The sequence below is a fragment of the Zymoseptoria tritici genome, chromosome 3 (assembly GCF_000219625.1).
Source record: "Zymoseptoria tritici IPO323 chromosome 3, whole genome shotgun sequence".
NCBI lineage: Eukaryota > Fungi > Ascomycota > Dothideomycetes > Mycosphaerellales > Mycosphaerellaceae > Zymoseptoria > Zymoseptoria tritici.
In genome coordinates, this window is record NC_018216.1 from 2300466 (window position 1) to 2326759 (window position 26294).

General features: G+C 48.8%; 5 protein-coding genes across 5 annotated transcripts; 1 reads left to right on the forward strand and 4 right to left on the reverse strand.

Annotated features, from left to right (window-relative positions):
* Nucleotides 1-5312: 5312 nt before the first annotated feature.
* MYCGRDRAFT_99625 (uncharacterized protein) lies at nt 5313-6719 on the reverse strand (the record flags this gene model as incomplete). The annotated part of the gene is made up of 2 exons (XM_003854285.1): nt 5313-5733; nt 5788-6719. The coding sequence occupies 2 exons, from the start codon at nt 6642-6644 to the stop codon at nt 5313-5315; spliced, it is 1278 nt and encodes a 425-aa protein (XP_003854333.1).
* A 1542-nt stretch (nt 6720-8261) lies between these two features.
* On the reverse strand, nt 8262-10784 carry MYCGRDRAFT_91876 (uncharacterized protein; the record flags this gene model as incomplete). The annotated part of the gene is made up of 1 exon (XM_003854284.1): nt 8262-10784. One exon carries the CDS (start codon nt 10782-10784, stop codon nt 8262-8264), a length of 2523 nt encoding a protein of 840 aa, XP_003854332.1.
* A 7248-nt stretch (nt 10785-18032) lies between these two features.
* Nucleotides 18033-19392, forward strand: MYCGRDRAFT_70094 (uncharacterized protein; the record flags this gene model as incomplete). Its single annotated transcript, XM_003853890.1, has 5 exons — nt 18033-18217; nt 18268-18596; nt 18649-18956; nt 19026-19170; nt 19226-19392. The coding sequence occupies 5 exons, from the start codon at nt 18033-18035 to the stop codon at nt 19390-19392; spliced, it is 1134 nt and encodes a 377-aa protein (XP_003853938.1).
* Nucleotides 19393-19650: 258 nt separating this feature from the next.
* On the reverse strand, nt 19651-20972 carry MYCGRDRAFT_39370 (uncharacterized protein; the record flags this gene model as incomplete). Its single annotated transcript, XM_003854283.1, has 2 exons — nt 19651-20885; nt 20939-20972. The coding sequence occupies 2 exons, from the start codon at nt 20970-20972 to the stop codon at nt 19651-19653; spliced, it is 1269 nt and encodes a 422-aa protein (XP_003854331.1).
* A 578-nt stretch (nt 20973-21550) lies between these two features.
* MYCGRDRAFT_99627 (uncharacterized protein) lies at nt 21551-26089 on the reverse strand (the record flags this gene model as incomplete). The annotated part of the gene is made up of 3 exons (XM_003854282.1): nt 21551-22730; nt 22782-25755; nt 25807-26089. The coding sequence occupies 3 exons, from the start codon at nt 26087-26089 to the stop codon at nt 21551-21553; spliced, it is 4437 nt and encodes a 1478-aa protein (XP_003854330.1).
* Between the last annotated feature and the right edge of the window lie 205 nt (nt 26090-26294).

A 26294-nucleotide genomic window follows, 5' to 3' on the forward strand; every position in this document is an offset into this window, starting at 1 on the left:
TCGATCATCTCCGCGACAACATCGACCGAATCTGTTCCCCTTCTCAGAAGGAGCCATTATCCATAGACGCGCACACCGGAGTCTGAGCCGAACAATCAACAGTAGCACAAGCATTCTCTCTGTTAGCCACGGTCTGCACGGTCCCACCGATACCCGAGTCCTCAGCAGTATCGGTCCACAAGATGGTCGCATCTGGGAGCACGTTGCAGCAGCGGATCAGGTTGATGTCGTTGACTGCCGCGTGGACGGCGGCGGTGTCGGTGGGCTTGTTGATGATCGACTGCAGGTTGTCCAGTACCTGTTGAGAAGGAAGGCAGTCAGCAAATGTGGAGGGTGGACGGACCGCTGGAGATGACTTACTCTTGGTTTAAAAATGTTGGTCAAGTCTGAGACCGCGCAGGTGAACGCTGCAGTGCCGATTGCGGGGACGGAAGCCAGAGTCCTGGTCAAGCATTGAATGTCAGTTTCAACTTCTTCATGCGGGAGTAGCGGACATGGTGTCTCACGTACATCAGCTGGCACGGCTCATCCTGAGCGAAGTTGAAAGCGTTCTGAGCAGCAGCGCCGAGCGAGCTCACGGACAGCGTGAGGGCTGTGTTCAGGAACGTATTGACAGCATCCACATCCGCGTTCCATTGGTTGATCGAGCTGGCGACCTGGTTGGTGGACGGGTTGTTGACCGTGTTGAGCATGCAGGGTGCTGTCTGGCGTTTGACCTGGCTGGGTGCTGCCAGGGTCGTGGACGCCGCGAGGGCGATGGCGAGGACGGCGGTGGAGGTATACATCTTGCTTGGAGGTGTGCTGGTGGATTGAATTGGTTGCTGGGTGTTGAGGAAGTACGTTGAGGTATGTGTATATGGAAGATTCTTGTTCTGTTGCCTGGGTGCGATTTCTTGTTCATGGGACGAGAGTCTTATGTATCTCTGGACAGCAACATGCTAATTTCCTCAAGACATCAGCACCAACACCAGGTGTCGGCTGTGCGCAGAGCACCGTCCTTTCTTCTGGTTGGTGTCTGCTATACTCGAGGTTCCGAGCATACTGGAGGTTGGACCAGCGACCCAACTTCTCCGACCCAACATGAGTAAGCCCAGTCAGCGGGATCAACTCGGCTCACGTAGTCCCGCCAGGCGGCTCATCAACAGCTCAACTTGGGTCAAGGTCATGTGTCCGTTGGACAAACACTCTCAGGTATCTCTGCTTGATCTCCGAACGCTTCACCAACGGGCCGGTCTCTGGGGTGTGGTAGTACAAGCATGCTGTGGCATCTCGCTCAAACCTTCCCGATGCCGGAGGCCAGGGCTGTACAGCTTTTTGTTGGCTTAATTCGAGCTTGACACGTAAGTGCCAGTCAAATACAGGTGACGAATATACCAAAGGTTCACAAGGCAGACCGCTTGCCCTTCGAAAGAGAACAATAGACGTCGTACCGAACCAACACGCTCGTCTATAAATACCCTGAGTGAACCATTGATAAGGTGTAGTACCGACCTTGATTCATCATCGCCGTCATCAACACGCTGTTCCGGCTGCACTGTACCGTTCGACGGAATATGGCCAACCCCGGAACGAAGTCCAGCGCCTCGAAATCGGGAACTCAAAACCGGCCTCGAACTGGGCAACGATCAACTTGAAAGGCTCTATTTGAAAGACGAATGGTGTTGGTGCTGGTGCTAAATTCAGGGAGTGCTCTATCGTCTACATTGCACACATATTCGGTCCTTGCCTTCACCTCCGGCGTGGTGCTTCACACCCGAACTGCATCAAGGCCATCACTATCAGCAGTCAGCCGCTTCGAACGCTTCAGGAAGAGAACGCCGAGAATTGTGCTCACCGATCAGGTCTGGCACTTATTGGCAATACAGATGTGGCTGCAACATCCCGTACCAATGTTGCAAGCAGATGGATCCAGGTCAGTAAAGAATGCGCTTGTCGCCGTTGATAACACAACGTACTGTGACTGCAGAGGGTGAGACGTTTGAAGATGTCTGCGAAGCCAATTGAATCCTCTTCAGGTTCGCGCGGTGCTGCTTGGGCTTCGATTGCGAGGCACATGGCGATTTAAATGGACTGGGAAGCGATCTTCATTGTGGAGTTCGGATGGTGTGGGAGGAGAAGGTGGCGTTGAGAAGTGCTGATGTCGATGATAGGCGAGGAAGCATTGATGCGATGTACTGGATTCTGTTGCGAATGAACTGGATAACTGCGGATGGGAGCAAACATATATACATTCCTGGCGACCATCATTCCAACGCAACTTATCGACACTCATTCTGCCTTTCACACTTGCAGGCCATCAGGACGCTCCGTCGCGAACTACTCTGGTCTTCGGACGCCTCGATTGCGGACTATCTCGGCCGAGAAATGCTAGGGCAGTACAAGCGTTGTCGCGACGATAGCTTGGACTTTATCTGCAGGTGAATCTTATGAGGTTGCTACTCTGTCACGGTCTGGCTTGCTGGCGAACCCTGGACAGATCCAACCAGAGGAGGTGGACTTGCATAATAACAGACGAGATGGCTTCTTTGCCTTACTGAATTGGGCTTCGAACATCGACTCAAAGCGAGCGTCGAAAATTGGTCGATGTTCCGGTCGGAAATTGGCACTTTTCATCATTCGATGCGACCTCTTTTGACTCTTGAAATGTGAAGAGTCCAGAACGTGTCAGGAAAGAAGGGATGTCAAAACATCGAAGAAAAGACAGCTATCTCATACCATTTAACAAGCCAAGAGATATATGACGTGCCGCTCTGCAGCCAGGGAATAGCCAAGCTAAGCGATGCTTGAAAACGACTCAACTCCATGTTGTATGCAATGCCGTGGTTTGGCCTAACGCGTTTGCTAAAGTGGGAAGGGTGTTCTGAATCTGAAGAACGATCTAAGAGTATCTTGTGCAGCATTCTCTGGTGCAGGGCAGACTTAATGTCACACCAGGGCATGCAGATTCATTCGGAGAGAGCCTATCTATCGACAAATTCACCGAAGAAGGGCAGAACACAACCCGCATCGCCGTCATCAACACAGCGCGCCCACCAGCTCACGTTGAGCTCTTCCCTCCCAAAGCCAATTCGACCTGATTCACTAATTGATGCATTTGCCGTCGAGGCAGGTGTTGCAGCAAAACTTGGGGGTTTTGCAGGTGTCTACCGGGTACTTTAGTATTGTTTGATCTGACAACGTCAAGGGATAGCGCGAGACTCGTCGTACCATAGCCGCAGAGTTGGAAGCGCTTGAACAGGTTCCCCATATCGTAGGTTCCTTGGCCGAATGCGACGTTGCTTTGATCGGGCGGGCTGGGTGCGGCCTGGGCCCCGAGGGCGAGGAACAAGGCGACGCTGATGAGTTGGTGGGTGAGCTTCATTGTGGATGAAGGTGGCTTGAAGTGGTGTATGGAGCGACGCGGAGTTGAGTTGGACTGAACTGAAGTCTGAGCTGAGCTGAGCTGAATTGAGCTGGACTGAGGTGGATGGATGTGGATGTTTGTTGGCACGATCAGGTATCGAGACGCTGGAAGTGCAGACATATATGTATGTACATCGACACAGCAACAAGCGAGCATGGAACGTCCGTAATCATCGCACTAATTGTCGTTGTGATTGCATAGCAGCTCGACAGGATCTTTGAGAGTCATTCTGGGATGATTGGTCGGCCTCCGGACGCTGTAATCACGGGTCATTCGAGCTCAGCAATAGCAGGAAACACCAAAGCTCAGCGAAAGCCATGATTTCTAGAAGTCCGTTGTTGAGCCTGATGGACTGCCGATCGCGGAGAAAGCATTACTGGCCAGACAAGCGAATGTCTCGTGGTAGATCCCCGGTCACTGGGAAGTATTCGGCAAAAAGGCGGCTATAATGGCGCTAGATAATTACCCGAAACGGCAAGAGGTCTTCCAGCTCTACTAGTACGTCCTTATGCAAGCTGCGAACGACAATCTGAGACTTGTAGCGGATCTTGCACATGGTTTCTAGCCATCTTAGAGAATTAGCCGTTTTTGAACAGCGCTCGATTGCATACTCGGACTGACATCAGAAAAGCCAACCAAGACAGTGGTGACATCCATCTCGGTCAACCGCAAATCGATTGCACGAGCTCGGGTAGTCTAGTCATGCCCGCGCAGCTCTACAATCGTCTTCGCCATATGACTGGCAAGAATATTTTCCATGAACACTGGATCGTCCTTTCCATCTCCTCTTCAGAGAAAGCTCGCTTACATAAACGACCAGGTAGCAGCGTCCTTTCTTCGTCGCGCCTGGAGTGGAGGTAGCCTCCCGTGGCACTGGCCCTGCACAACGAAGACATCCGGGCCTTCATCTTGCCCAGGGTAGCCGCTCCGGCACCACTTCGTGCAACATCTTGCCCGTCCTGCTTCTCGGTTTCGGCCACACTTTGATGGTTTCGTGCAGAACCATGGGTTTGATTTTCATCTTCGCGCCCACACGAGTCTTCCAGACGAAGTTCCTGTCTCCGTGAGCGAAGCGTCGAGGGTCCCAGTTGAGTTTCAGTTGATGGTCCATCTTCTCTTCGATTACGCCGTACCCGTTGTCGAGGTTGAAGTTGCGGTCATACGCTGCTCCGCGAGTCGGTCCTCCTGAGCCGCTCTTTCGGAAGTTGATTGGAGTGATGTGGACGATTACTACTGGATCGCCAGCAATTGCCGCTGCCCGATAAAGAGCTGCCCAGGTGAACTGTCTTTTCGGTGGCTTGTGTAACTTCAAGACGAAGAGCGTCTGTTGTGTGGCCGGATCTTTAGCTTTGAAGTAGACTTATGATCCGCCTAGCAGTCCGTTCGTCTCTATTTTGCATCGAAGACAGAAGGAGGAACGTTGGGAGCGGTGGCCTGTAAAGGGGAGGAGAATTTGCGAACAAATGGGCAATGTTGGTCGGTATTTCTGCTGCGGCAGTCGTCGCTAGAATCGTCTTGTACGATGTGAGTAGCCATTGATCCACTATTCTGTAGATGGTCCGGGAAATAATCTGCCTGACTAGCGGCTTCAGAATTTCCTAAAGCGGAAGGTATGTGGAGCCACAAGGATCCAGATTTGTGTGGCCAGACGAACAATGAACATGCGCGGAATGACAGGGTGCATCGACGAGAGTATCGAAAATGTTCAAGAATGTGTTGTAGAATAGAAAAATTATCAAGTCGTGGTGGAGTGTCTAAGCCATCTCTCTTCGCACGTCATCAATCCCAATGTCGACTCCTCCGGACAAAATCTGTCCATGTCACAAAGCCCAAACGCCAGAAAACTCCTGCGAACTCCTGTTGACCGCCGCTTGAATTCCTCCAAAGAAACTTCAATCCTCATCACTCTCTACCAAGCCAGTCCTTCCGGCGGCTGAGTCGAGCAACTCAACCCTTTGCAAAAGTCCTCATCCTGAATTGACACATTCGCCGTCTCTGGCAATGTCGGCCGTGCCGGCCAGATCTCTGTGCCACCCTCTCTGAGTTCCTTCTCTCTCCATCCGACGACGGTCTCTCTGCATGTCTTCTGGAAGTGGAGAGGACCCTTCTCGTACTTGGGGTGCAGCTCGCCGTTGGTAAAGACACCGGCGTTGAGGTTTTGTTGGGCAGCACTGCAGAGGGCCTTGTCCTCAGACATGATGCGCTTGTAGATATTGCTGACGAGGTCGAAGTCTGCATCCGAAGAGTGCTTGTTGCGGAAGACTTGATACGACATGGTGGATTTGTCGGCGGAGTGCGGGACGAAGCGTTGGATCATGAAGAAGTGAGGTCTAGTGATGGTTAGTATGGGATATCGGATATGAAGATGATGGACTGGAGCTTACGAGATGTTGGTGGAGACGTTGGGGAAGTAGTATGTGCTTGCGACGACGAGGCCGTTTGCGCGTTGCTCCTCGGTGGTGGCGGCGTCGTGGATGATTTGTCCCTTGACGGTGGCGACGGAGTAGGAGTGAAGATCGGCGAGAGCACCGATGTCAGGGTGAGTTGTAGCGCAGTGATAGCACTCGTTGTAGTTATCGGCGAGAATCTTCCAGTTGTAATCGCCATCCATCTGCCATGAGTGGTCGAACTCGTAGTCGTCCATGTTGTATATGCCGTAGCGTTCTTGAGTGTCCACACCTTCGAAGTCGTCTTCCCAAGCGACCTCTGGTGTTGACTTGGCATCCAAGTTGATCCAGACGAAGCCTTGGTGGTCGATGCGGACGTGGATCGGGTAGAGAGAGTTGTTCTCCTTGCTGAAGTCGTCGAGCTTGTCGTAACCAGGGGCCTTTGCGAGCTTTCCGCTCAGACCGTATGACCAGCCGTGGTATTTGCATGAGAAGATCTTGGAGTTACCACTGTCGCCACTTGTGACGACAGGGTAGGCGCGGTGTCGACAGACGTTGTGGAAGCCGTTGATCTTGTTGTTTCGGTCCATGGAGAGGACGACTTCGAGACCGGTGATCGTCCACTTGAGCCAGTCTCCGGGTTGCTTGAAGCGGTTCTTGTGTGTGATGAGTTGCCACTTGCGGGAGAAGATGGCGCGGCGCTCGAGGTCGAACATCTCTGGTGAGTTGTACCAGTTTGAAGGGAGGGCTCTGATGGGCGAGTTGTCGTCGTTGACTGCCTTGGGTAGGCACTCGGCACCTGCACCATAGCCGAACCAGTTCATCAGCTTGCCAACTGAGTCTTTGCGAGACATCTTGGATGTGATGTGATATGTTGAGAAGGGTAGGTGACTCAAGGAGTAGTCTTGATGGGGTATGTGACTCGAGGAGTAGAAGTCTTGAGAAGAGCCAAGAGATGGTGAAGAAGATGAGGAGGAAAGAGAATGTTCAGCAGTACAACAAAGGAGGAACATATATCAAGTATGTGCCCCCTGCGTGGCGACGGTACCAGACGATTCGATAGATGGGCGAGGATACCCCATGGAGACACGGTGTCCAGCACGGTGCAGTCGAGATCGTGGACCCAATACACCACCCTATCCGTCACCAAGACATCAACGCACCGCAGTTGATAACAGAATCCAGGTGCAAATCCCACGCAAGGAGAACAAATTGCCCGATATGGCTGTTCGTCGCATAGCAGGGCTGGGAGTCCAAGCGGAGCCGAGACTAAGCCTAGCCAGACCATGGAACACACTATCTCCCTCACCCTACCAAACCCAGCGGGAAACAGATAAAGTCGCATGACCCGCCAGATCAGCTGGACGACACGGGTATCCAGGAGATATTGCACTGATTGAAACAAGTCGACAGATGTCGGTCGATAACAGCCCCTGTTTGCAGTTGGGTGCTGCTGTCCAGATCTCGATATCAGCATGCGGACTTCGTAACAGCTCCTGCTCTGGCATGCCAGAGCGGACTGCCGATGGCAATGATTGCAGTATGACTGCATGGCCTGTCCCTTCCCCGCTGTTCGCCCTGCCGTCAACCAGGTGCCCACAACAGGTCCGTCGACAGGTCAAGTCCGGGGAAAGCACATCATCCGGCACCTCCTTCCTGACGGATGCTGGGCAGAAACGTGAGCACAGTCAGAGCAGTGAATGCAATGCGTCCACGCCCCGGATATGGCCCGACGATGGCGACAAGGTGAAGCCATCCCGCGTCTCAGCGTCCGAACAGAGCCGGCCTGCCTCCACACCACCGGGTCTTTTCCCCGCAAAGCATGATAAGGGCTGATTCACGGCGGAAACACGTTCGTGATGATCATGCCCAGGTAAACGTATTCCTCGTTGGGATAGAGCATGGTGTCGTGAGACTGGGGGTGGGAAATGGCGGCGCAGGATGATCCGACGTCCAAGAACTGGGTGCGCTTCGTGCCGGGACGTTGGAGCTAGCTAGGTTGGGAAGTGAAAGCAGCGGGATTATCGAGCCCGATTGGGAAGGAGGGAGCTCGCTATATGGGTACTACTGGACAAATTTTTGGAGTTTCGCGACATCAATGGAGTTCTGTCCGATGTTGCAGATAAGAATCATTGATACTGGCATGGTTCATAGTCAGCATCGTTTGTATGCTATCTTGCGCGTGGGTCGATCGAAGTGTCTTGACGTCGAAGCTCGAAGCACGGCCGCAAAAGTGATTGCGCTCCCAGCTGGAATGGGACGAAGCATTTTGATGTCATGGCCTGCACTCTGAGGGACAGGAGGCGAAAGAGTGGTGTGCTTTCACCACTTTTCATGATATCAGAAAAACCAAAAAGTCATTGCAATCAAATGTTCATCATCAAAGACGACTCATCAACCGCCGTTCGCCGTAAAGACCCAGACATTCGTCGTATGCGCATCGCGAAACCACCAGCATTCCCAAAAATCCCTCACAACCTTGCTCTGAACTCCTGCCACGCATTCTGCGACTTTCCTCTCTCCTTCGCGGTCCCAACCTCGCAACCCTCCTGCACGACCACAGCGCTGGCCTTATTCCCAAAGTACTCCACTTCCACCTTCTCACCCTCGCGTACCTCAATGGGCAAGTACGCATATGCCACGCACCTTCCCACCGTGAAGCCATATCCAGCACTTGTCACATACCCCACGCACTGTCCTTTGTAGAACACCGGCTCTTTGCCTAGGACGACGGTCTTCTTGTCCTCCAATACCAGCGACCGCAGTCTGCGAGTCACCGTGTTGTATGATTGACCCTGCAGCGCTTTCTTGCCGACGAAGTCATCCTTGCTCATGTCGACGATATGGCCCAGTCCTGCCTCGTAAGGTGTATGCTCGGTTGACATGTCCGATCCCCAGTCTCTGTATCCCATCTCCATGCGCAACGAGTTGCCCGCGATTCTTCCCGCAGCGATGATACCGAAAGCTTGTCCTCCGGCGTAGATGGCGTCCCATAGTTTCTGACCGGTGGCGGCAGCAGTGTAAATCTCCCAGCCGATTTCGCCGACGTGCGTCAGTCGGATGGCAACAACAGGGATGCCTTTGATATGAGCGGTTCGAACGGTGTGGTGAGGAAGGGCGGCATCGGAGAAATCATCTGCGGAAAGCGTCTTGATCAAAGCGGGTGCTTTGGGACCCCAGAGGCCAATACAGCAAGATCCGTTGGTGATGTCGGTGATGTGAACCCAGTTTCGCGGGTTGGAGGAGCTTTGAGCTTTAGCGGCCCGGGTGAGGTATACTTCATCAACGCGGGAGTTCACGCCGACGTGAAGGAGTTCAGGGCCGAGTTGCGCGACGGTGGCATCGCTAAGAATGCCGCCATAGGAGTCGAGAAGGAGGGAGTAAACCACTGGCCCAGGAGTTTTGGTGATCTTACCGGTGCATAGCTGGTTCAGCAATTGCACGGCACCAGGGCCGGAGACTTCGATGCGGCGGAGCGGACTCATGTCGTACATTGCGACGGCGGTGCGAGTTTTCCATGCTTCGGCCGCGGCGATAGGAGAGTAGAAGCGGTTGGACCAAGGATCGCGGTCGTTTGGGCGCCAGGCTGATGGGAGATCCTTCACAAGAGAAGCGTTTGCTTCGTACCAGTGCGGGCGTTCCCACCCTCTGGACTCAAGGAAGAACGCTCCGAGTTCTTGCTGCCGTGCGTGGAACGGACTGAGTCGTAAATTGCGAGGAGACTCTTTGGGCTCGAGAGGGTGCAGAATGTCGTAGATCTCGACAAAGTTTTGCTGAGAAGTCTCGCTGACATAGTCTGTGGCCAGTTGCACTTCTTCAAACCGAGTGAGCTCAGCGTCTCCCATATCGATTTTGGATTTCCCATCTGTGAGGATCTCCGCCACGGCTCGAGCAACTCCAGCAGAATGTGTCACCCAGACGGCTTCGGCGACGTAGAAACCGTCAAGATTGGGCGCTTGGCCAACCAGAGGACCGCCATCGGGTGTGAATGAGAAGATTCCGTTGAATCCATCCGCAATCTCCGTTTCTTGCATGACGGGCAAGAGTTTCTTTGACTCTTCCCATGCTGGTGCAAAGTCCTGCGGTGTGAAGCCAAGTCGAGATGGCATGTTCTTCTCGTGCACGTCCTTTGGTGTCAGACCCAAAGACCCAGCGTTGACCGGCATCGGACGATGGCCGTAGTAGCCAATACCATAGTAGTCTCCGTGTTCGCGGTAATAAAGGTCCTGATCTTGATGTCGTAGAATCGGAAGACTCGCGCTGTTGGGTGGGTTCTTTCGTGCCTTGAGGGCTGCAACGGGTTTCGTCTTGACGTACTGGTGAGCCAGTGGAAGGAGAGGGACAGGAAGCCCAATCATGGCACCAATCTCGACACCCCAGAATCCAGCACACGAAACGACAATGTCTGCAGGAATCGAGCCGTTTGGCGTTGTTACACCTGTGACATGCCCGGCGTTTTGCTCGATTCCAGTGACGGGTGTCATGTCCAAGTATCTGACACCAGCTGCCTTCGTGCGTTCAATCAACAGCTGTACCGCGCGAGCTGCCAATGCAAGGCCATCGCTTGGGATGTGCAGACCACCGAGAACCATCTTCTTGTTAAGTAGAGGATATCTCTCGACGCACTCTTCTGTGCTGATGAGGCGTGCTTCAATGCCCCATGAGGACGCCCAGCCGTGCTTTCTCTTGAGCTCCTCCATTCTGGCGGGTGTGGTGGCAATCTCCAGCCCTCCAACTTGGTTGAAGCAACTCTGGCCATCTTTCTTGAGAGAAAGCAGTTTCTCAACGGTGTATTGTGCGAAGCGTGTCATTGTCTTGGACGAATTGGTCTGAAATACCAGGCCTGGAGCATGTGATGTTGAGCCTCCCGGCATGTTCAGAGGTCCCTGGTCGAGGACAGTAATGTTCCTCCATCCTCGCTTGACGAGCTCATCTGCGAGATTGGTTCCGACAATGCCAGCGCCGATAATGACGACGCGGGATGAGGTGGCCATTGTGTATCCGTCAAGCACAACAAGAACAAATTGATATTCCAGCAGGTCGTTTCAACGACAGGTATGAAGAGTTTGGGAGATATCAGGAATAAGAAGTAAGGAAAAAGTAGAAAAGCTGCTTCTCGACCCTGGTACTTACAACCACCCAAGAACGTGGAGCTTGTAGCTAAGAGATGGTCCAATGCGGAGACAGATAGCTCTCTGACCTGCCCTCGCTATCCATCATTCGGACATGGATGCAGCAGCACAATACGGCATTCGAACACAGTACCAGAGTACGCGACGCGGAGACGCGCGCATGAGCACCGCAAAGCCGCGCTCGATTGGTGGTGTCCAATAGCATGGTTGCCACCGGACCAGCAGTCCGCAGTGAAGTGATAGGGTTCTCCGCATCACTCGGACGTGGTGAGGTTGGATTTCGGTACACGCAAAGCTTTGCCCAATCTGGTCATGGTGACCTGGACAGCTCGTGAGCTGGCTGTAGCTGTTGGCCGGCTCACTATCGGCTTTGGACGGCTTGGATGATGATAAGGCTGGGACGCTTATCATGATGGCTTGCGTGAAGACATGATGATTGCGATGAGATGCTTGAAAATGATCTGAAACAGATCTTTGATGACGATAAGGGATGTTGGGCAGGAGAAGAAGAGAGATCGGTGCTCGATGAGGAATGTGGGAAGTCGCAAGCGGAAGGGGCTTACATAACCAAGACTTATGTAAGCGTAAGGTAGCTGAGGTGGAGGTTGTTGTGATTGGACTCAAGCTGAGTGGAAGAAGACCTCTGATTGGCAGGTATATATTGTTATGCAGAGAGAATCTTAAGTGTAAGATTCTTACTTTAGCTATCTATGTGTGTAAATGCCTTAGCACTAGTTACGTGCACTTTACTAATAGTTAGTCTAATAATCTACAACACTCCCCTATTAGTAGCTGCATTATTACGAGCTATCTATTACCTAAATATAGCAGGTATTTACCTACTATATAGCTAATGCTTAGCTTTAGCTTGTTAAAAAGCATCTTCTTCTAGCCTTTTTATTCCTCTACTTTATAATCTACACCTCTTATCTATTTAGCTAATTTATTAGCTAATCTATTATCTATCCCTTATAGCTATTAATAACATAATCTATATTACTAGCTATAGCTTCTAGAAGAAGAGCAGCTTTCTTTATCCCTAGAAAAACCTTCTAGCAAGTTATCGATAAAGCAAGAGCTATTAGTAGTAAAGATCTCTTATAGATCTACAAAGATAGTTCTGTAGTATATTAGACTATATATTAACTTATTAGAGGAGAGATAAACAGACACTATAATAGAGTAAATGTTAGGGCTTAGGGTCCCTTCTCTTTTATAGCTTGCTTTAATAGGTTTATAGCTAAGCTTAATAAGGATCTCCTTACTACAGACCTTATTAATATAGTAATAGAGGAGCTATATAACCTAAGGGAGTAGGCCTTCCTAGTAGAAAACTACCCTAGTCTAATAACTCCTAATCCTTAGGGATTTGTGTTATACTATAACTAGACTCCTCTTAGCCAAATGTTAAGCTCTAACAAGGCAGAGATAAAGCAGTAGTTAGTAGTATAGCATCCTATATATGTTCTCCTTAAAATCCCTTCTTCCCTAATAGAAACTAACATTCTCCTAGGCTTTAAGTTAAGATTCTAGGGGAATTAGCTTAGTCTTTTAGTAGTAGTTCTAGGGGGGTAGGCTGCAGGTTCTAGGACATGCTCTAATGCTTTTAGGTTTTTATAGAAAAGTTTTTCTTTAGCTAGGTGTTTTTCTTATAGTTTCTTAGATGCTTTTGTAGAGGTGTGTAGTTACCTCCTTTCCTTTATACAGATAAGAATAAAATAAGTGTTCTAAGTATTATGCTTCTTAGTTTTGTAACAAATAAAATAGTGTAATTCTAGGGAGGGAATCCTTCTTAGGTAGGAATGTAGGTACTAAGGCATAAATTTAAGAGCAATTTCCCTCTTCTTATTAAGGGCTAGTTAGTCTAGTGGTATGATTTCTAACTACAAATTAGAAGGTTATAGGTTCAATTCCTGTATTAGCCTCTTATTTCGTGCGACCATGTTAGGATGTGTTCCTCTTATGCTCGCACGAGATGCTCTTTTTGGTAGACGCCTATATTAGAGGATGGTGTTTGGGGATTTTGGTTTTGTTAGATAGTCTGCAAGCTGCATGTCTGTCCTTACAAACTCTACCTTAATACTCCCCTTGTTATATTGCTCTCTGCAGTAATAGTTCCTAAGAGAGACATGTCTTAATCTTTTAGAGTTAGCATAGTTTTCTATAAGGCTAATAGCTGATTAATTGTCTACTTTAATAAGGATAGTAGAAATGCTTTTGGCCTAGGTAAAGGGCTAGAGCTTATTAATAAGATTCCTTACCTAATTTACTTCTCTTGTTGCCTTAGTAAGAGAGAGGTACTCTGCCTTAGTACTAGACAGCACTACTTCTTTTTATAGTTAAGATCTCTAGACAACTAGGCCTTCTACAATTTTAAAGAGCATTCCTAAGGTAGACCTAGATATACTAGGATTACTAGCAAAGTTAGAGTCTAAAAATGCTTTAATCTAAATTTGCTCCTTAGTTTTCCTGTATATAAGGCACTTGTTAATTATGCCTGCAACATATCTCTAGATATGTTTAGCTGCCTAAACATATAAAGGTCCTAGGTTCTAAAGGAACCTTGCATAGTAGTTAATAGCAAAACTAATATCTAGTCTAGTATAGTTTAACAGATGTTGCAGTTCCCTAATAATCTTGTTAAAGAGATTATAGTCCTCCTTTGTTCCCTTATCCTAAAGGGGTTTAAGGAGGGTGTTAAGGGGGTACTTAACACTCTTTGCATTACTAAGACTATATCCTTAAAGTTTGTCTCTAGAATAGTGTTCCTAAGAGACAGATATAGAGCTATCTTTCCCTTCCTTTAGGTAAAGTCTAAGAAAGACATTAGTATTAACAACCTTAATTGTGTACTTCTGCTCTAATCCCTTAATTAGCTTGTTAATCTTATAGTCTAACTGTCTAAAGATCTAGAAGTTATCTATATAAAGGAGAACAAGGATGCCTTTCCCTTAAAAGAGGCAAGCATTACTAACAGTTCTTATTAGACTAAGCTTTTAGAGAGTGTCTATAGTATCGTAGTACTAGAGAGCAGCTGCCTGCTTAAGCCTATACAGTCCTTTCTTAATATATATAATATACTTGTAGGCATCTTTCTTAAAGAGATAAGCTCCCTCTAGTAGCTTAATAAAGATCTACTTATCTAGGTTTGGATTTAGGAATACAGTCTTAATATTAACTTGTCTCCTCTTCTAGCTAAAGTTAACTAAGAGGGACAGAAGTATTCTCCCTGTTACAGCTCTTAGGGTAGGAGCAAAGGTATTAATATAGTTAAGTCCCTTCCTTTGTGTAAATCCCTTAGCTATCTATCTAGCCTTGTACTTCTCTACAGTTCTATCTAGGAGCACCTTAATCTTAAAGACCTATTTCCCTATAAGAGGGACTCTCCCCTTAGGGAGGGTGCTAACGAGTTTCTATTTAAGGCATCCTATAGACTTAAGTAACTTAGCTTCCTTAATAATAGCTTTCTCCTATTCCTTATAGTTAGATCTAGAGAGAGCTTCCTTAACTGTCTTAGGATTAGACAGATTAGGATTTGTTGCTTTAAGTCCTATCTTCTAGATCTTGCTATAGTCTTTTCTTACAACTAATCTTCTACTTCTTAAGAGTCTAAATGTGCCTAAGCTTTTAGGACTTGCTTTATTGCCTAATTTCTTAGGTCTCTTAGGGCTTCTCCCTGCTTTCCTCTTTCCTGTAATATAAATGTCTAGGAAGGGAGTTATAGTATAATCTTAGAGGTCTTCCCTTTTAGGGCAATCCTCTACTAATACTTAATATTGTAGCTATGTTAATAAGGTATTAGCCTGCTCCTAGAATCCCTTAGGACTTCCTTAGAATCCCTTAGGACTTCCTATTTCCTTAGAAATATGCTCCCCCTAAGCTAGCTAGGAGGCTTCTTTATACTTAGTAGCCTCTAGCTAATTAGGCTTAGACTACTTGTGTTAGTTATCCTAGGACTATATGTCCTAACCTAATGTTTGCTCCCCCTAAGATGTTAAAAGGGAGGCTTAGTTTCTCTCTCTCTATATAGTATTAAACATGTTCTCTACTTCTTAAAGATAAGAAGTAGTAAGAGGTTAGGCATCTTGCCCTTAGGTATCCTAGCCCTAATCTTAATCCTTAGTATAGATAGTATAAACTTCCTGTTCTGTAGTAATAGGTTATATTAGTTATAGGAAACTCTCCCCCTAGAAGTCTAGGGCAGCAGGTATTATGCTATATACCTTATCTTTATTATGTGTTATATAAGGAGAGGTTATAATCTTATACTAAAACCTAGCAAGGGTAGATAGTTTAAACTTCTAAACTATATAGTTAGTTAAAGTGTTCTCCTAGAATCCTAGATTCTAGTATTTCTCTACTCTAGAATAGAACTTCTATAAATTAGGTCTCCCCTAATTATATAGATATACTCTATATCTAAATCTCCTAACCTTTGTTAGATTAATATATAGAGTTCTAGTATTAAGATCTTAATTAAATTCCTAAAGAGGAATCTTGTTAGTTAATAAGCATACTAGCCTATTAGTAAGGAAGATTGCATATGCAACTGCAAAACTCTAGAAAGGGAGAGGTAGGCTAGAGTTAATTATTATTGCTCTTGCCTTATTAAGGATAACCTTATTAGATAATTCTGCAATTCTATTCTGCTTAGGAGTATAGGGAGCTAAGAAATCCTATCTTAGTCCCTTATTCTCTACAAATGTAATTAGATTATTGTTATTAAACTCTCCTCCTCTATCTAAGAACTAGATCTTAACTATCTTTTTGTACTAGTTAAATGTCTTAGTAGTCTATTTCTTAATAATTTATACAGCTTGTAATTTAAGCTTGCAGAAGATAGCCTATCTCCTTCTTAACTTTACATTAGTAATTATAAGGATGTACTTGCATCTAAAAATATCTAGTAGAAAGATTAGTCCTATAATGTTAATATAGACCTTATCTAATAAGGATTAAGGTGTTAGTCTTAGAGTTCTTAATACTACTCTCTATAACCTTATAAGCTTGTATAGCTTATAGTGCTTAAGTGTAGATGTGTTAATCTACTTAAGTCCTTAAACTTAAGCCTTTGTTATACTAAGAATCTTGTTCCCTATATAGCCTAGTCTCTAGTGCTATCTTGTTATATTAGCCTTAGGTATAGCAAAGGCTAGACAGGACATATTCCTATTAGTTATAGAAGCAACTTTAGTACTCCCCTTAGGGAGAGAGACAATTGCATTCTAAAGGATTAGAACATTATAAGTAGACTAAACCTTGCCTATCTTCTTGTTATTTCTTAGAATGCATAAAGATAGCCTGTCTAGGTAGACCTTGCACTTTAGCTAGAGAGTCTCTACTAAGATAAGGTTATAATTAGAGTTAGGAGAGTATAACACATCTTGCAAAGTAATGTTTAACTTATTCCCCTTATATTTTATTATAATCCTTATACTTCCTAAGTGTGTAACTGTACTTTGTCTAATAGCTTAAGAGAACCTAATTAGGGTTTCTAAGGGTTTAAGGTTTAAGAACTAGGACTTGTTATTAAAGAAGTAGTATAATATACTAGAATCCTAGATAATAGTATTACTCCTTTATATTCTAGCGGCAGCAATTGCTACTCCTACAAATAAGCTATCTAAATTAGAGCCTAAGCCTGCATTAGAAGAGGAGATAGGCTTAATTGCTATAGCACCCTTTCCTCCCTTCTTATTATGTCTCTTGCTCTTGTCTTAGGACTTCTTCTTATCCTTATTAGATCTTCCTTTTCCTTTATGTACCTAGGACTTTAGGGCCTTATTAGGGTGCTTCTTAAAGCAATCTGTATTTATATAGATATAATAGGTACACTTAGTATACTAATTATTATCTACTGCAGCACCCCTAAATCCTCCTGCTATCCTCTATATCTATAGAGGAGGTTCCTTAATTAATAAGGTAATTAGCTCTTTAAGAGTTATGTTCTTAATATAATAGGATTGTCTCTAGCTTCTTAGGTATTCTAGATAGTAGAGGCCCTAGATAAAGAACAGCCTAATCTGCTTATTACTAAAGGTAAGCTTTAAGACTAGAATGCTCTTAGACCTAGAGTATTGTTCTATTGCAGAGATGTACTTATAATACTACTTCTAGAAGTCCTTACAGTACTTCTAAGTGTTTGTTCCTTAGATCTTAATATTACTAATTCTAAGAATCCTTAGGCTGTTATAAATGTTTATAGTTATAACAGGCCTATAGGTAGCTGCAACAGTATTATATAGTTCCTTAGCTATCTTCTCTATATCCCTAAAGTTAGGCCTTAGAGATTAGTTAATCCTTTTGCTAATAATCCTGTATATAATTAGGTTATGCTTATACTAGACTTAGAGAGAAGTTAGTCTTAGTCTACTAGTTAGAATAGGTTCTGTTACTAGAGTATCCCCTCCTTCTTTTTAGGAAGGAGTTAAAGCCTAGGAGGATAAAGCAGTACTCTCCTTAGTTAGTAGAGAGGGATATCTAACTTTAATTCCTAGCTTTAGTTAGGTAGGGCACTAGGGAATATTATAAAAGACATAGCCTAACACCTCCTTGTCTATAAGGGCTGCTTTAAGCATCCTTAACTAGTCTAAGAAGTTACTTTCCTTTCTTAGGACTTTATTCTCCTTCGCAGTCTTAAACTTATTAGTCTGCATTACGGCTGTTATTGTAACTAGCTCTTTCTCGGCTCGCTAGTTAACTATCTAAACAGTGTACAGTAAGGTTCTAGTAGCTGCGCTTAGAACAGATAATTCTTCCTCGAGTGTGCAGTAGTTACGCCGGGCTTATAACCTGTTATAATTAGACTTAAGCTAAGTAGAAGAAGACCTCTAATTAGCAGGTATATATTATTATGCAAAGAGAATCTCAAGTGTGAGATTCTCACTTTAGCTATCTATGTGTGTAAATGCCTTGGTACTAGTTACGTGCACTTCACTGATGGTCAGTCTGATAATCCACAACAGAGGTTGGCTCAAGGACCGGAGGGCACCTCAGGCTTCCATGCTTCACGTCTCCATGACTGTATGACTTGGGCGTCCAGACATGCTTCTATGCTGTGCCAAAAGGCGATGCGCTACCGGACTGAGACTGCGAGCGATATCGATGCCAATGCTGAGGATCTCACGCAAGCAGTCCACGAAAACCACGCTGATTGATGAAGAAACCATCTCAGGCTACAAGTCCACCAACTACTACCCGATCAACGTGGGAGATACCATCTGCGATGATTACAAAATCAAGGCGAAGCTGGGCTATGGCAGGGACTCCACGGTATGGCTATGCACCAACAAATCGTAAGCCAGAACACCCGAGGAGCTTGCTCGTACAGACCAACAATTTCTAGACAGTCCTTCAAGACGCTCAAAGTTTCCACTGCTGGCAAGGCTCAGTGTCGGGAGACGCGGGTCATTGAGCATCTGGTCGATACCTTGGCGACTTCGGAGCATCAAGGCAAGTACTGTGTGCGATGGCCCGAAGACATATTCAACATAGACTCTGCAGACGAAGAACGCCACCATGAATGTTTCGTGTTCGAGCCTCTGGGACCGAGCCTACTGGAGTTCATGGAAGGCAGAGAAAACAAGACCTTTCACATTGCCGAAGTGCGATGGATGGCCATCTACTTCTTGAACGCGCTCGACTTCCTCCACACCCACGAAGTCGTGCATGCTGGTAGCTCCTGCTCCTCTGAATGACCTAGTATGCCTCGTTGACCCTCGGCCAGATCTGAAGCTGGACAACATCTTGCTCACTCTTCCGTCGAATCGATCCGCGATACTGAACAAGTTGGTCACGGCTGAAAAGCTATCTCCAAGCTTTGCGAAGATCACAGCAGGTGGGCATCCTGTCGTCCAGTCCCGAGAGATGAATCAGAGCGATTTCACCTTTCCCATCCTTTGCGACCTGGGATCGGCCGTACTTGGCCGCCCACCTCATGAGGGTCTCGCCCAGGGGTTGCCTTACCGCGCTCCGGAAGTCATTCTCGAGGGCCACTGGAACGAGAAGATCGATGTCTGGAGCATGGGTGTCATCGTCGGTACTCCCTCTTCTGGCTATCTCGCGGCTGACGTGGAAACCTTGAGACTGATCTGTGATTCTTAGATCCTCGAATTGATGATCGATCAACGATTGTTCGGGGATAGCACCGAGGAGTATGCACTACAGTCGATGGTGCGTTGGCTAAGTTCTCCACCGGTCGCGCTCCTGGATCGATGTACACGCGCGGACCAATTCTTCGACAAATCCGGTAAGTGACCGGCATGTGTTGCGACGTGATCGTACTAGCACTAAACGACATTCAGGGCGCTGGAAACACGGTGAGATCGCACATGAGAAGCTTGAAGATCGAATAGAGATCGAGCCAGAAATGCCGCAACTTTTCGATTTCATCCGAAGCATGCTGAAATGGGATCCCGACGAACGGTGGTCAGCTTCGGAACTGCTGAAGCATCCTTGGTTGCAGGATTGAATGAGCAGTACAATCCCAAAAAGCATCCGGCGTTGGTGCTGGTGTGCAGACAAGCATTGTACGTGGCTGATTCGGCACTCTATCGCACTCGTGCGCTATCAGCACCTTGTTGGAACGAGTGACGATCTCACATACAAGAAGCGTCCCTAACCGAACGCCGTTGCGACCAATTGCACAGTCGTTCTTCAAGATCTGGAGCGATGCTCCAAGTGTTCACAGGCAAGATTCGTACGCAGCCTGGCTCTAATATCTAGCTACTCAAACCTTCCTCGGTTGCACCAAGCCATGTACCGTGAGCCACCCTTTCGACGGCGTACGGCCAGCCTGCTTCGACTCCAACTGATGGATCTGCCACGATCTCAATAGCCACGTCGCCAACGCACCAGCCAGAAACATGCAACCCGTGAAGATCTGGGCACTGAGATACCCCTTCGCGGCCACAAGCTCCAGAGCCATGCCCTCTGCGAAGGTCGCTGGCAGCACTAACGGCAGACAGATCATGCCAAAAGCGCTGGGCAGTCTCTGCATGCCAACACAGTCCACCGTCACGGCAGTGATGGTACCCCAGTATGTTCCGACGGCCGTACCCGCTGTGATAGCAAACAGGATAAGAACTCCATACGAAGTGGCCGGGACCCAGATCGCCAAGCAGAAAAGTCCACACATCGCCGTCATGATGGTCGCGACGTTGATGCGCCCAAATCTATCCGACATCCAACCCACCAACGGCCGGCCGAGTCCCAGTCCAAGATTGAGCATCGCACCAACAACCGAGCCTTGCTTCGGCGTGAGTCCAATGGTGGCCGCATAATTGGGCAGCGAGTACAGCAGAACAATGTAGCCCAGCTCCGTCATCCAGCCCCAAGTGATCAGCAACCACGTCTCGGCCCTCTTATACTCCCTCACATCGAAAGCCTTCGTGCTCGGCCTCACCAGCCGATTACGGTCCTTCAGTAGCACCGCACACGTCAGATTGACAGCCAGCGTGCTGATCGCCAGGATTCTGTACGTCCACCTCCAACCTAGCGTTTCCAAACCCGCTCCCGCTCCGAGGTTATACGCCAATCCTCCAAATCCCGCACCTGAAGATGCAATGCCCACGGCGAGGGACCGTCGAGCGGAGAACCATTGCGGTAGGATGGCAGCGGCGGTGATGTACAGACATCCCATCCCCCATCCGAAGCACGCTCCTTGGGACAAGAAGAGGTGCCAAACTTCTGTCGCGAAACTGCTTGTCAGCATGGAAGTGGACACGAGCAGTGTTCCTATGATGAGCGTGATACGGGTGCCGAAGCGTTCGTTGAGGAGCGCCACGACGGGCGTAACCATCAGAGCTTGGGAGGTGGAGAGGCCGCCGATCAGTGCGTATTCGAGGTGTGTGGCTCGCGAGAACGTGGATGCTGTGAGGAAGTAGGCCAAGAATACTCCCCACGCTGCGTTGACGCCCCAGGTGTGGGCATTGATGAGGAATGTGCAGAGCGTTACGATCCAGCCTGTACACAATGTCAGCTATAGTCACGTTCCGAGTGGATAGTTCGTGTGCTACCATAGCCGCCATCTGGAGGAACATCCTCTCGCATAGCAACGTTCGTTTCGGTGCCAGTGAGTTGCTCCAGCTCGATGTCTTCGTCGATGGCCGTCGAGTGTGCAACACTTGGTGATTGTTGCCATGTTGGCGACGTGTTCGTCGCATCTTGCACCGCGTTCAGCTCGCTCTCGGCATTGTGCTTGTTTGATTCAGTCGTGGCCGCCACATGAGGAGGCATCGCAATCGTCGATCCAGCCATGGTCTTTCAAAAGCGCTATTTGTGAACAGCCGTCGAACCTGCAGCGTTCAAGAGACATCAATAAGATGTTGTAGCGTTGAGTGAAAGGTACATTGGGAGTCATCGTGATGTACTTCACCAAAAGGCGTGCAAGCTCGCCCTTGGTCAAAGTTTTCACGCTAAGCTTCCGGATTAGGCAGCTCCTTCCATTCTTGGACCTCGAGCAATAATGTCGCAGTGAACCATCTGTCCAGAGTGATCAGAATCAGACGGAGGCACACAAAGGGGCGCCACTTGGTCTCGATCTGGCAAAGCCATTGTTATCTCATGATTGATCATGCCGAACGCCGGTGTTCTTATCCCTGGTAATCCTGACATTCAAAGACCCCTCCTCACCCCAACCTCTTGAGAGCAAACCCGAACAACGAATCCATGCTGACCCAGCCCCATCCACTTCTCTCCAGATACTGCTTGACCACATCCCTACACACACCGAATCTCTCCCTGTTCAATCCTGCCATGACCTTCACCTTTTCCCTCTTCTCCGTCTCGCCCTCCACCTTGACCAAACTCTTCTCGTTCTCCATCTTCTCCAAACTCCTGTCCACGTCGAAAAGTCCTTGCAGGTACAGCAGCTGGTTGTACAACGCCTTCTCGCTGTACTCGAATGCCATGCGTCCCGAACATCCGTATGCAAGACCCTTTGGACCTAAGCAACGGTGCCCGTAGACACTCATTTGTCGTGTTCGCGCGCCGCAGGCGGCATCGTCGCAAGTCAGCCATGCGGAGTAGTAGCGGGAAGTGTGCGTTCGGATTTGGTGCTCGAGCTGAGCGGAGAGAGTGAGGGTGGAGATTGCAGATTTGCAATTCGAACGTGGACAAGCCAAGCCGTCGTGGGTGAGAGCAGCGAGAGGTGTGAGAGGCTGTTCGTCAGACGGGTCAGGAGGAGGCTGGCTGAGTCCGCGAAATTCGAAGTGGTGCTTGCAGCCGAGACAGAGGAGGTGGAGGGGTTCGCAGTCTTTGAAGCGGATGTGGTCAGGAATTTGACTCTCAAGAGTGGTAATCTCGTTCGTCTGCTCGCTCGAACGGCTAGCGCTCGAGACACGGTATTTGCTGGTGTCGAGGCCGAGACACTCAGCGAGAAGGGAGATGTTCGTGCCGCCAATGGGAGCGCAGAGACGCTCAACCGGCGGGAGGATTTGTTTGGCGAGGTAGTAATCGACGTCCGGAACGAGCGGACTGTCTCGGGCGAGGACCTCATCCAGATCGTGGGCGTTCTTTGCAGCGTTTTCGGCGACTCCTGAACTGTTTCCGCAGATCACAAATGCCATCACGTCTTTCGCCTTGACTTGCTTGCCCTTTGCGAGACGTTTGAGGGCCACTTGCACGGAAGGCATGGAACCACCGTTGGGGTAATCCTTTGGGTTCTTGCCGAGCTGTGTGTAAATCGTGTACTTGTGCTTGGGGATCTCGTTGTTACGCATCTTCTCACTCAACGTGCGGAGGTAGTCGTGGATCTGGGCAACGACTTTCTCTGGTTCCTCTCCGGATAGGAGGAAATCGAGAAGTGCTCTGTAATCTTGTCAGTCCAGTCTTCACCATACAATGCTGAACAAAACTCACTGTGAAGTGTCTTTGGAAAGCTGGCAATACTCTCGTCTCCTCATGTCCAATCCCTTGACGTCCATCTTCTCAATCCACGTATTGTCATCCTTTTGCACCATAGTCATGGCGGCGTACTTCTTCTTGGCGTGCAGGAGAAGTCGACGGAAGATATGGTCGATCTCGATCTCAAGCAGTTCGTACCGCTCGTTGACACTCTTCTGGAACTCTTTGCCCATCTTCAGCGCATCGAGGACATTGTCGGCGTTTGTGTTGATCATGACAGAGTCGGTATCACCATAGATGACTCGAAGGGCATGCGCCGACTCTGCTAGATCTTTGGTGGACTGCAGAATCTCTCGTCCTTTGGCAGTGGTGAGAGCGGCGAGCGGTCGAGCGTAGAATCGAGACTTGGTGTATCCCAAACATCCGTACATGGAGTTGGCCGTCAACTTCAGAGCTTGCTGCTTGACGTCCCAAGTCTTGCGTTGATCTTCGGTGGCAGACTTGTCCTTCATCAACTTCTTCACCTCTCGTCTTCGGCTGACCAAGGTCTTGATCAGACGCGGGAGAATGCCCTTGTTCGCAGTGTCGTCCGGCACCTCTGGCACTTTCTCGTCTTCCTCCGTAAGGTGTCCGCGTTCAATGGTGGTGAAGCAGATATTGTACTCCTGGATGATACTTGGATAGAGGGAGTTGAAGTCCATGACCAGGATGAATTTGTCGTAGAGGCCCTTCTCAGGCTCGAAGACAAGGCCACCCTTGTACTTGTCCTTCTTCTTCGCATCGGCTCCCTCTTCGCCTTCGACGTTCTCATTGTCCTCCAGCTTTTTGTTGGTAGCGCCCTTGCCCCATACCTTGTCAGGACAAATGTACTTGTTGCGGTAGAACTCGTGGAGCAAAATGTACTCGTTCCGCTCGGCACGTGTGCCGCTCAACGTTCGAGCCCAGGAGTTGCCAGCCAAGTTCGTCAAGACTTTGGTCAGAGGCAGCAGTTGTGTCTTAAGCGCAAGAGCGGCGACGTAGTAGGTGTCAACTTCGCACATCTTGACATAGTTCATCAGGCCTTCTCGCGTCTCGGCCAGAGCAAGAGCCTTTTCATTGTCGATCTCCTTTCGCATGCCGTTGAGGTAAAGCGAGACCATCTCGTCCAGTGTCCAGGACTGACAGTTCGACATCATACTCTTACCCATGTCGTTGCCGAGATCGCACAGAAGTCGACCAGCAGCAAGATGTCGCTCGGCGAAAAAGCTACCGCCTCCCTTGCCGACATTCTTAGGCCAGTCGTTGCGCTTGAGTCTTCCAATCCGATGCCAGCCAGGAGTCCTGCGTTCACGCATACGACTCAGAAGGATGCTATAATCCACATCGTCAAGTCTGTGGCCCATGATGGCATCAGGGTCGTACTTTTGCATCACCGCCAGCAGCATGCTCAACACTCCAGCTTCGTTCCGCTCCATCTGGATTTTGTGATTCGCTTTCTCGGCCTCGGCTTTGAAGCCTAGAGGATAGTCGCCGTTGGGACGCATAATTGTTATCAGTCGGCTTGGTATCTTCTCCGCAGGTGTGGTATCCGACAGGGAGACATTCTCGTAGAAGCGGACACTGGCTACGAGGATCTCGTTCTTGTTTTCCTTCTGGTTGAACACCGTCCTCAAAGCGAGCGACATCAGCGTCATCGGCGGGGCCTCCAGATTGTCCGAGTCACCCATTGTTGTGATGCTGTCTCTCGGTGACACGACTTGTAGCTCCAGCTTGCACCACGATGCATTATTGACAGCGTTGAAGTCGGCGTTCTCGATCTTGAGCCAACAAGGGCCCATGATGTTTTTCCACATGACGAACTGTTCGAAGAGATTGGTGTTGGTGCCGAAGACGTGGGAAAAGGTCTCTCCAGTGAGATCCATTGACAAAGCCGGCTTGTCGTAAGGATAGAGCAATTTGAGGTAATCCGCCTCCCTGGGGATGCCAGGCAGCTCAAAGGCGTACTTGCGGGAACTCTGCTTGATCTTGTGCATTGTCACTTTCTGCCTTGACATGATGCTGTCGACCTCTTCGTAGACATCCTTGAAGTCGATCTCCTCATCCGTCTCCCTTCCGCGGCGGTAGCGATTCTCGCGTGGGAGGAAGTAGAGCTTGCGAAGGATGTTGTCGACTTTGACGAAAGCAGACACAAAGCTTCCATCTTTTCGGTTCTTGACTTTGCCAAACAGGCAGAGACTACCGTTGACTTCAGTGTAGTCAGTCCAGAAGAAACGAAGAGAGCCGTCATCCTCGATAGCGTCCTGGCTGTCCAGTTTGCCGATCTTGGCTGTCTCTGCAGCTGGGCTGCTCATAATGTTCAATTGATCAGTGACCCTGTTGATCGCAGTCATGTCAACTTCATCGGCTGGTCCTCGCGTCGGTGAAGAGCTGTTTGGAGTCGGGTAGGCTGGCTTTGCGACTGGTTTCGAAAGCTTCGGTGCAGGACGGCTGCCCTTGATGTTGACCGCGGTCTTCAACTTGGCATTTCCTGTAACCTCTGCAATCTCCATGAGATCCTCCTCTTCTTCCTCCTCGGCCTTGATCGTGGCATGCTCTTTCCGCTCGACGGCCTTCACAGCAGGAGAGGACGGCATGGGGTCACTCATGATCATGTCATCATCATCGTTCTGCGTCATGTATGTGTCGCCGTCCTCGATCGGAGCAGATGGGAGCGGTGGTTCGTTCTCAGTTCTCCTGGATCGTTGTGCAGCGCGTTCAATGTCCTCGAGGGGAGGAGATAGGACTCTCGTCTTCCGTCGGTCATTGCTCTTAACGGGCTTTCCGTATGAGGGCGCTCGGGTCTGAATGTTCGTGTCCACATCACCAAGCAGATTGTTCATAAAGTCGTCATCCTCGGCTGTTCGCACGGGCTTCGGTTTCGGCGCGTTCGTGGGCTTCTGATTGAAGTATTTGTTGATGCCCTTGTTCTGCCTCTCGATTCGATCGGCGTCCTCTTCGCGTTTTCGTTTGGCTTGTGATATTGTAAGCACAACTGACCTCTGAATTCAAACATCACACATACCAGCCTTGCTGTTCTTCGGACGGTCATCCTCGCTCTCGCTGTCGTACATTGGCTGTCGTTCATCTTGCCAGTCTTCGCGGCCGTCGTCGGCGTATCCTTCGCCATTGTCATCCACCACGAAGTCATCCTGTTCCAAACGGCTTCGCACAACTTTCTTGTATCCCTCGTCGTCGACTGTTTCGTATATGGATTCTGCTTCCTCGACCTTGTAATCGTCAAAGGCCGTCTTGCCCGCCGCACGAAGAGCGCGAATACGCTTGAGAGCGTCAGCCTTGGACGCCATAGTGAGAATGCAGTTCGAATCGAAGTATCGCTGCTAATGGTATAGCATGTTTGGAAATTCGCGGTGGTGGAGCAATTCGAGAGGATGTCTTTCGCGGGGCGCGTTTTACCAACGCTAGGGCAACGCGACCGCGCTTCTCGTGTCGCGCTTTCCGTATGACTAAGACTGCTCCTGCCGAAGATCTACCGTTCTTGCCAAGCCTCAA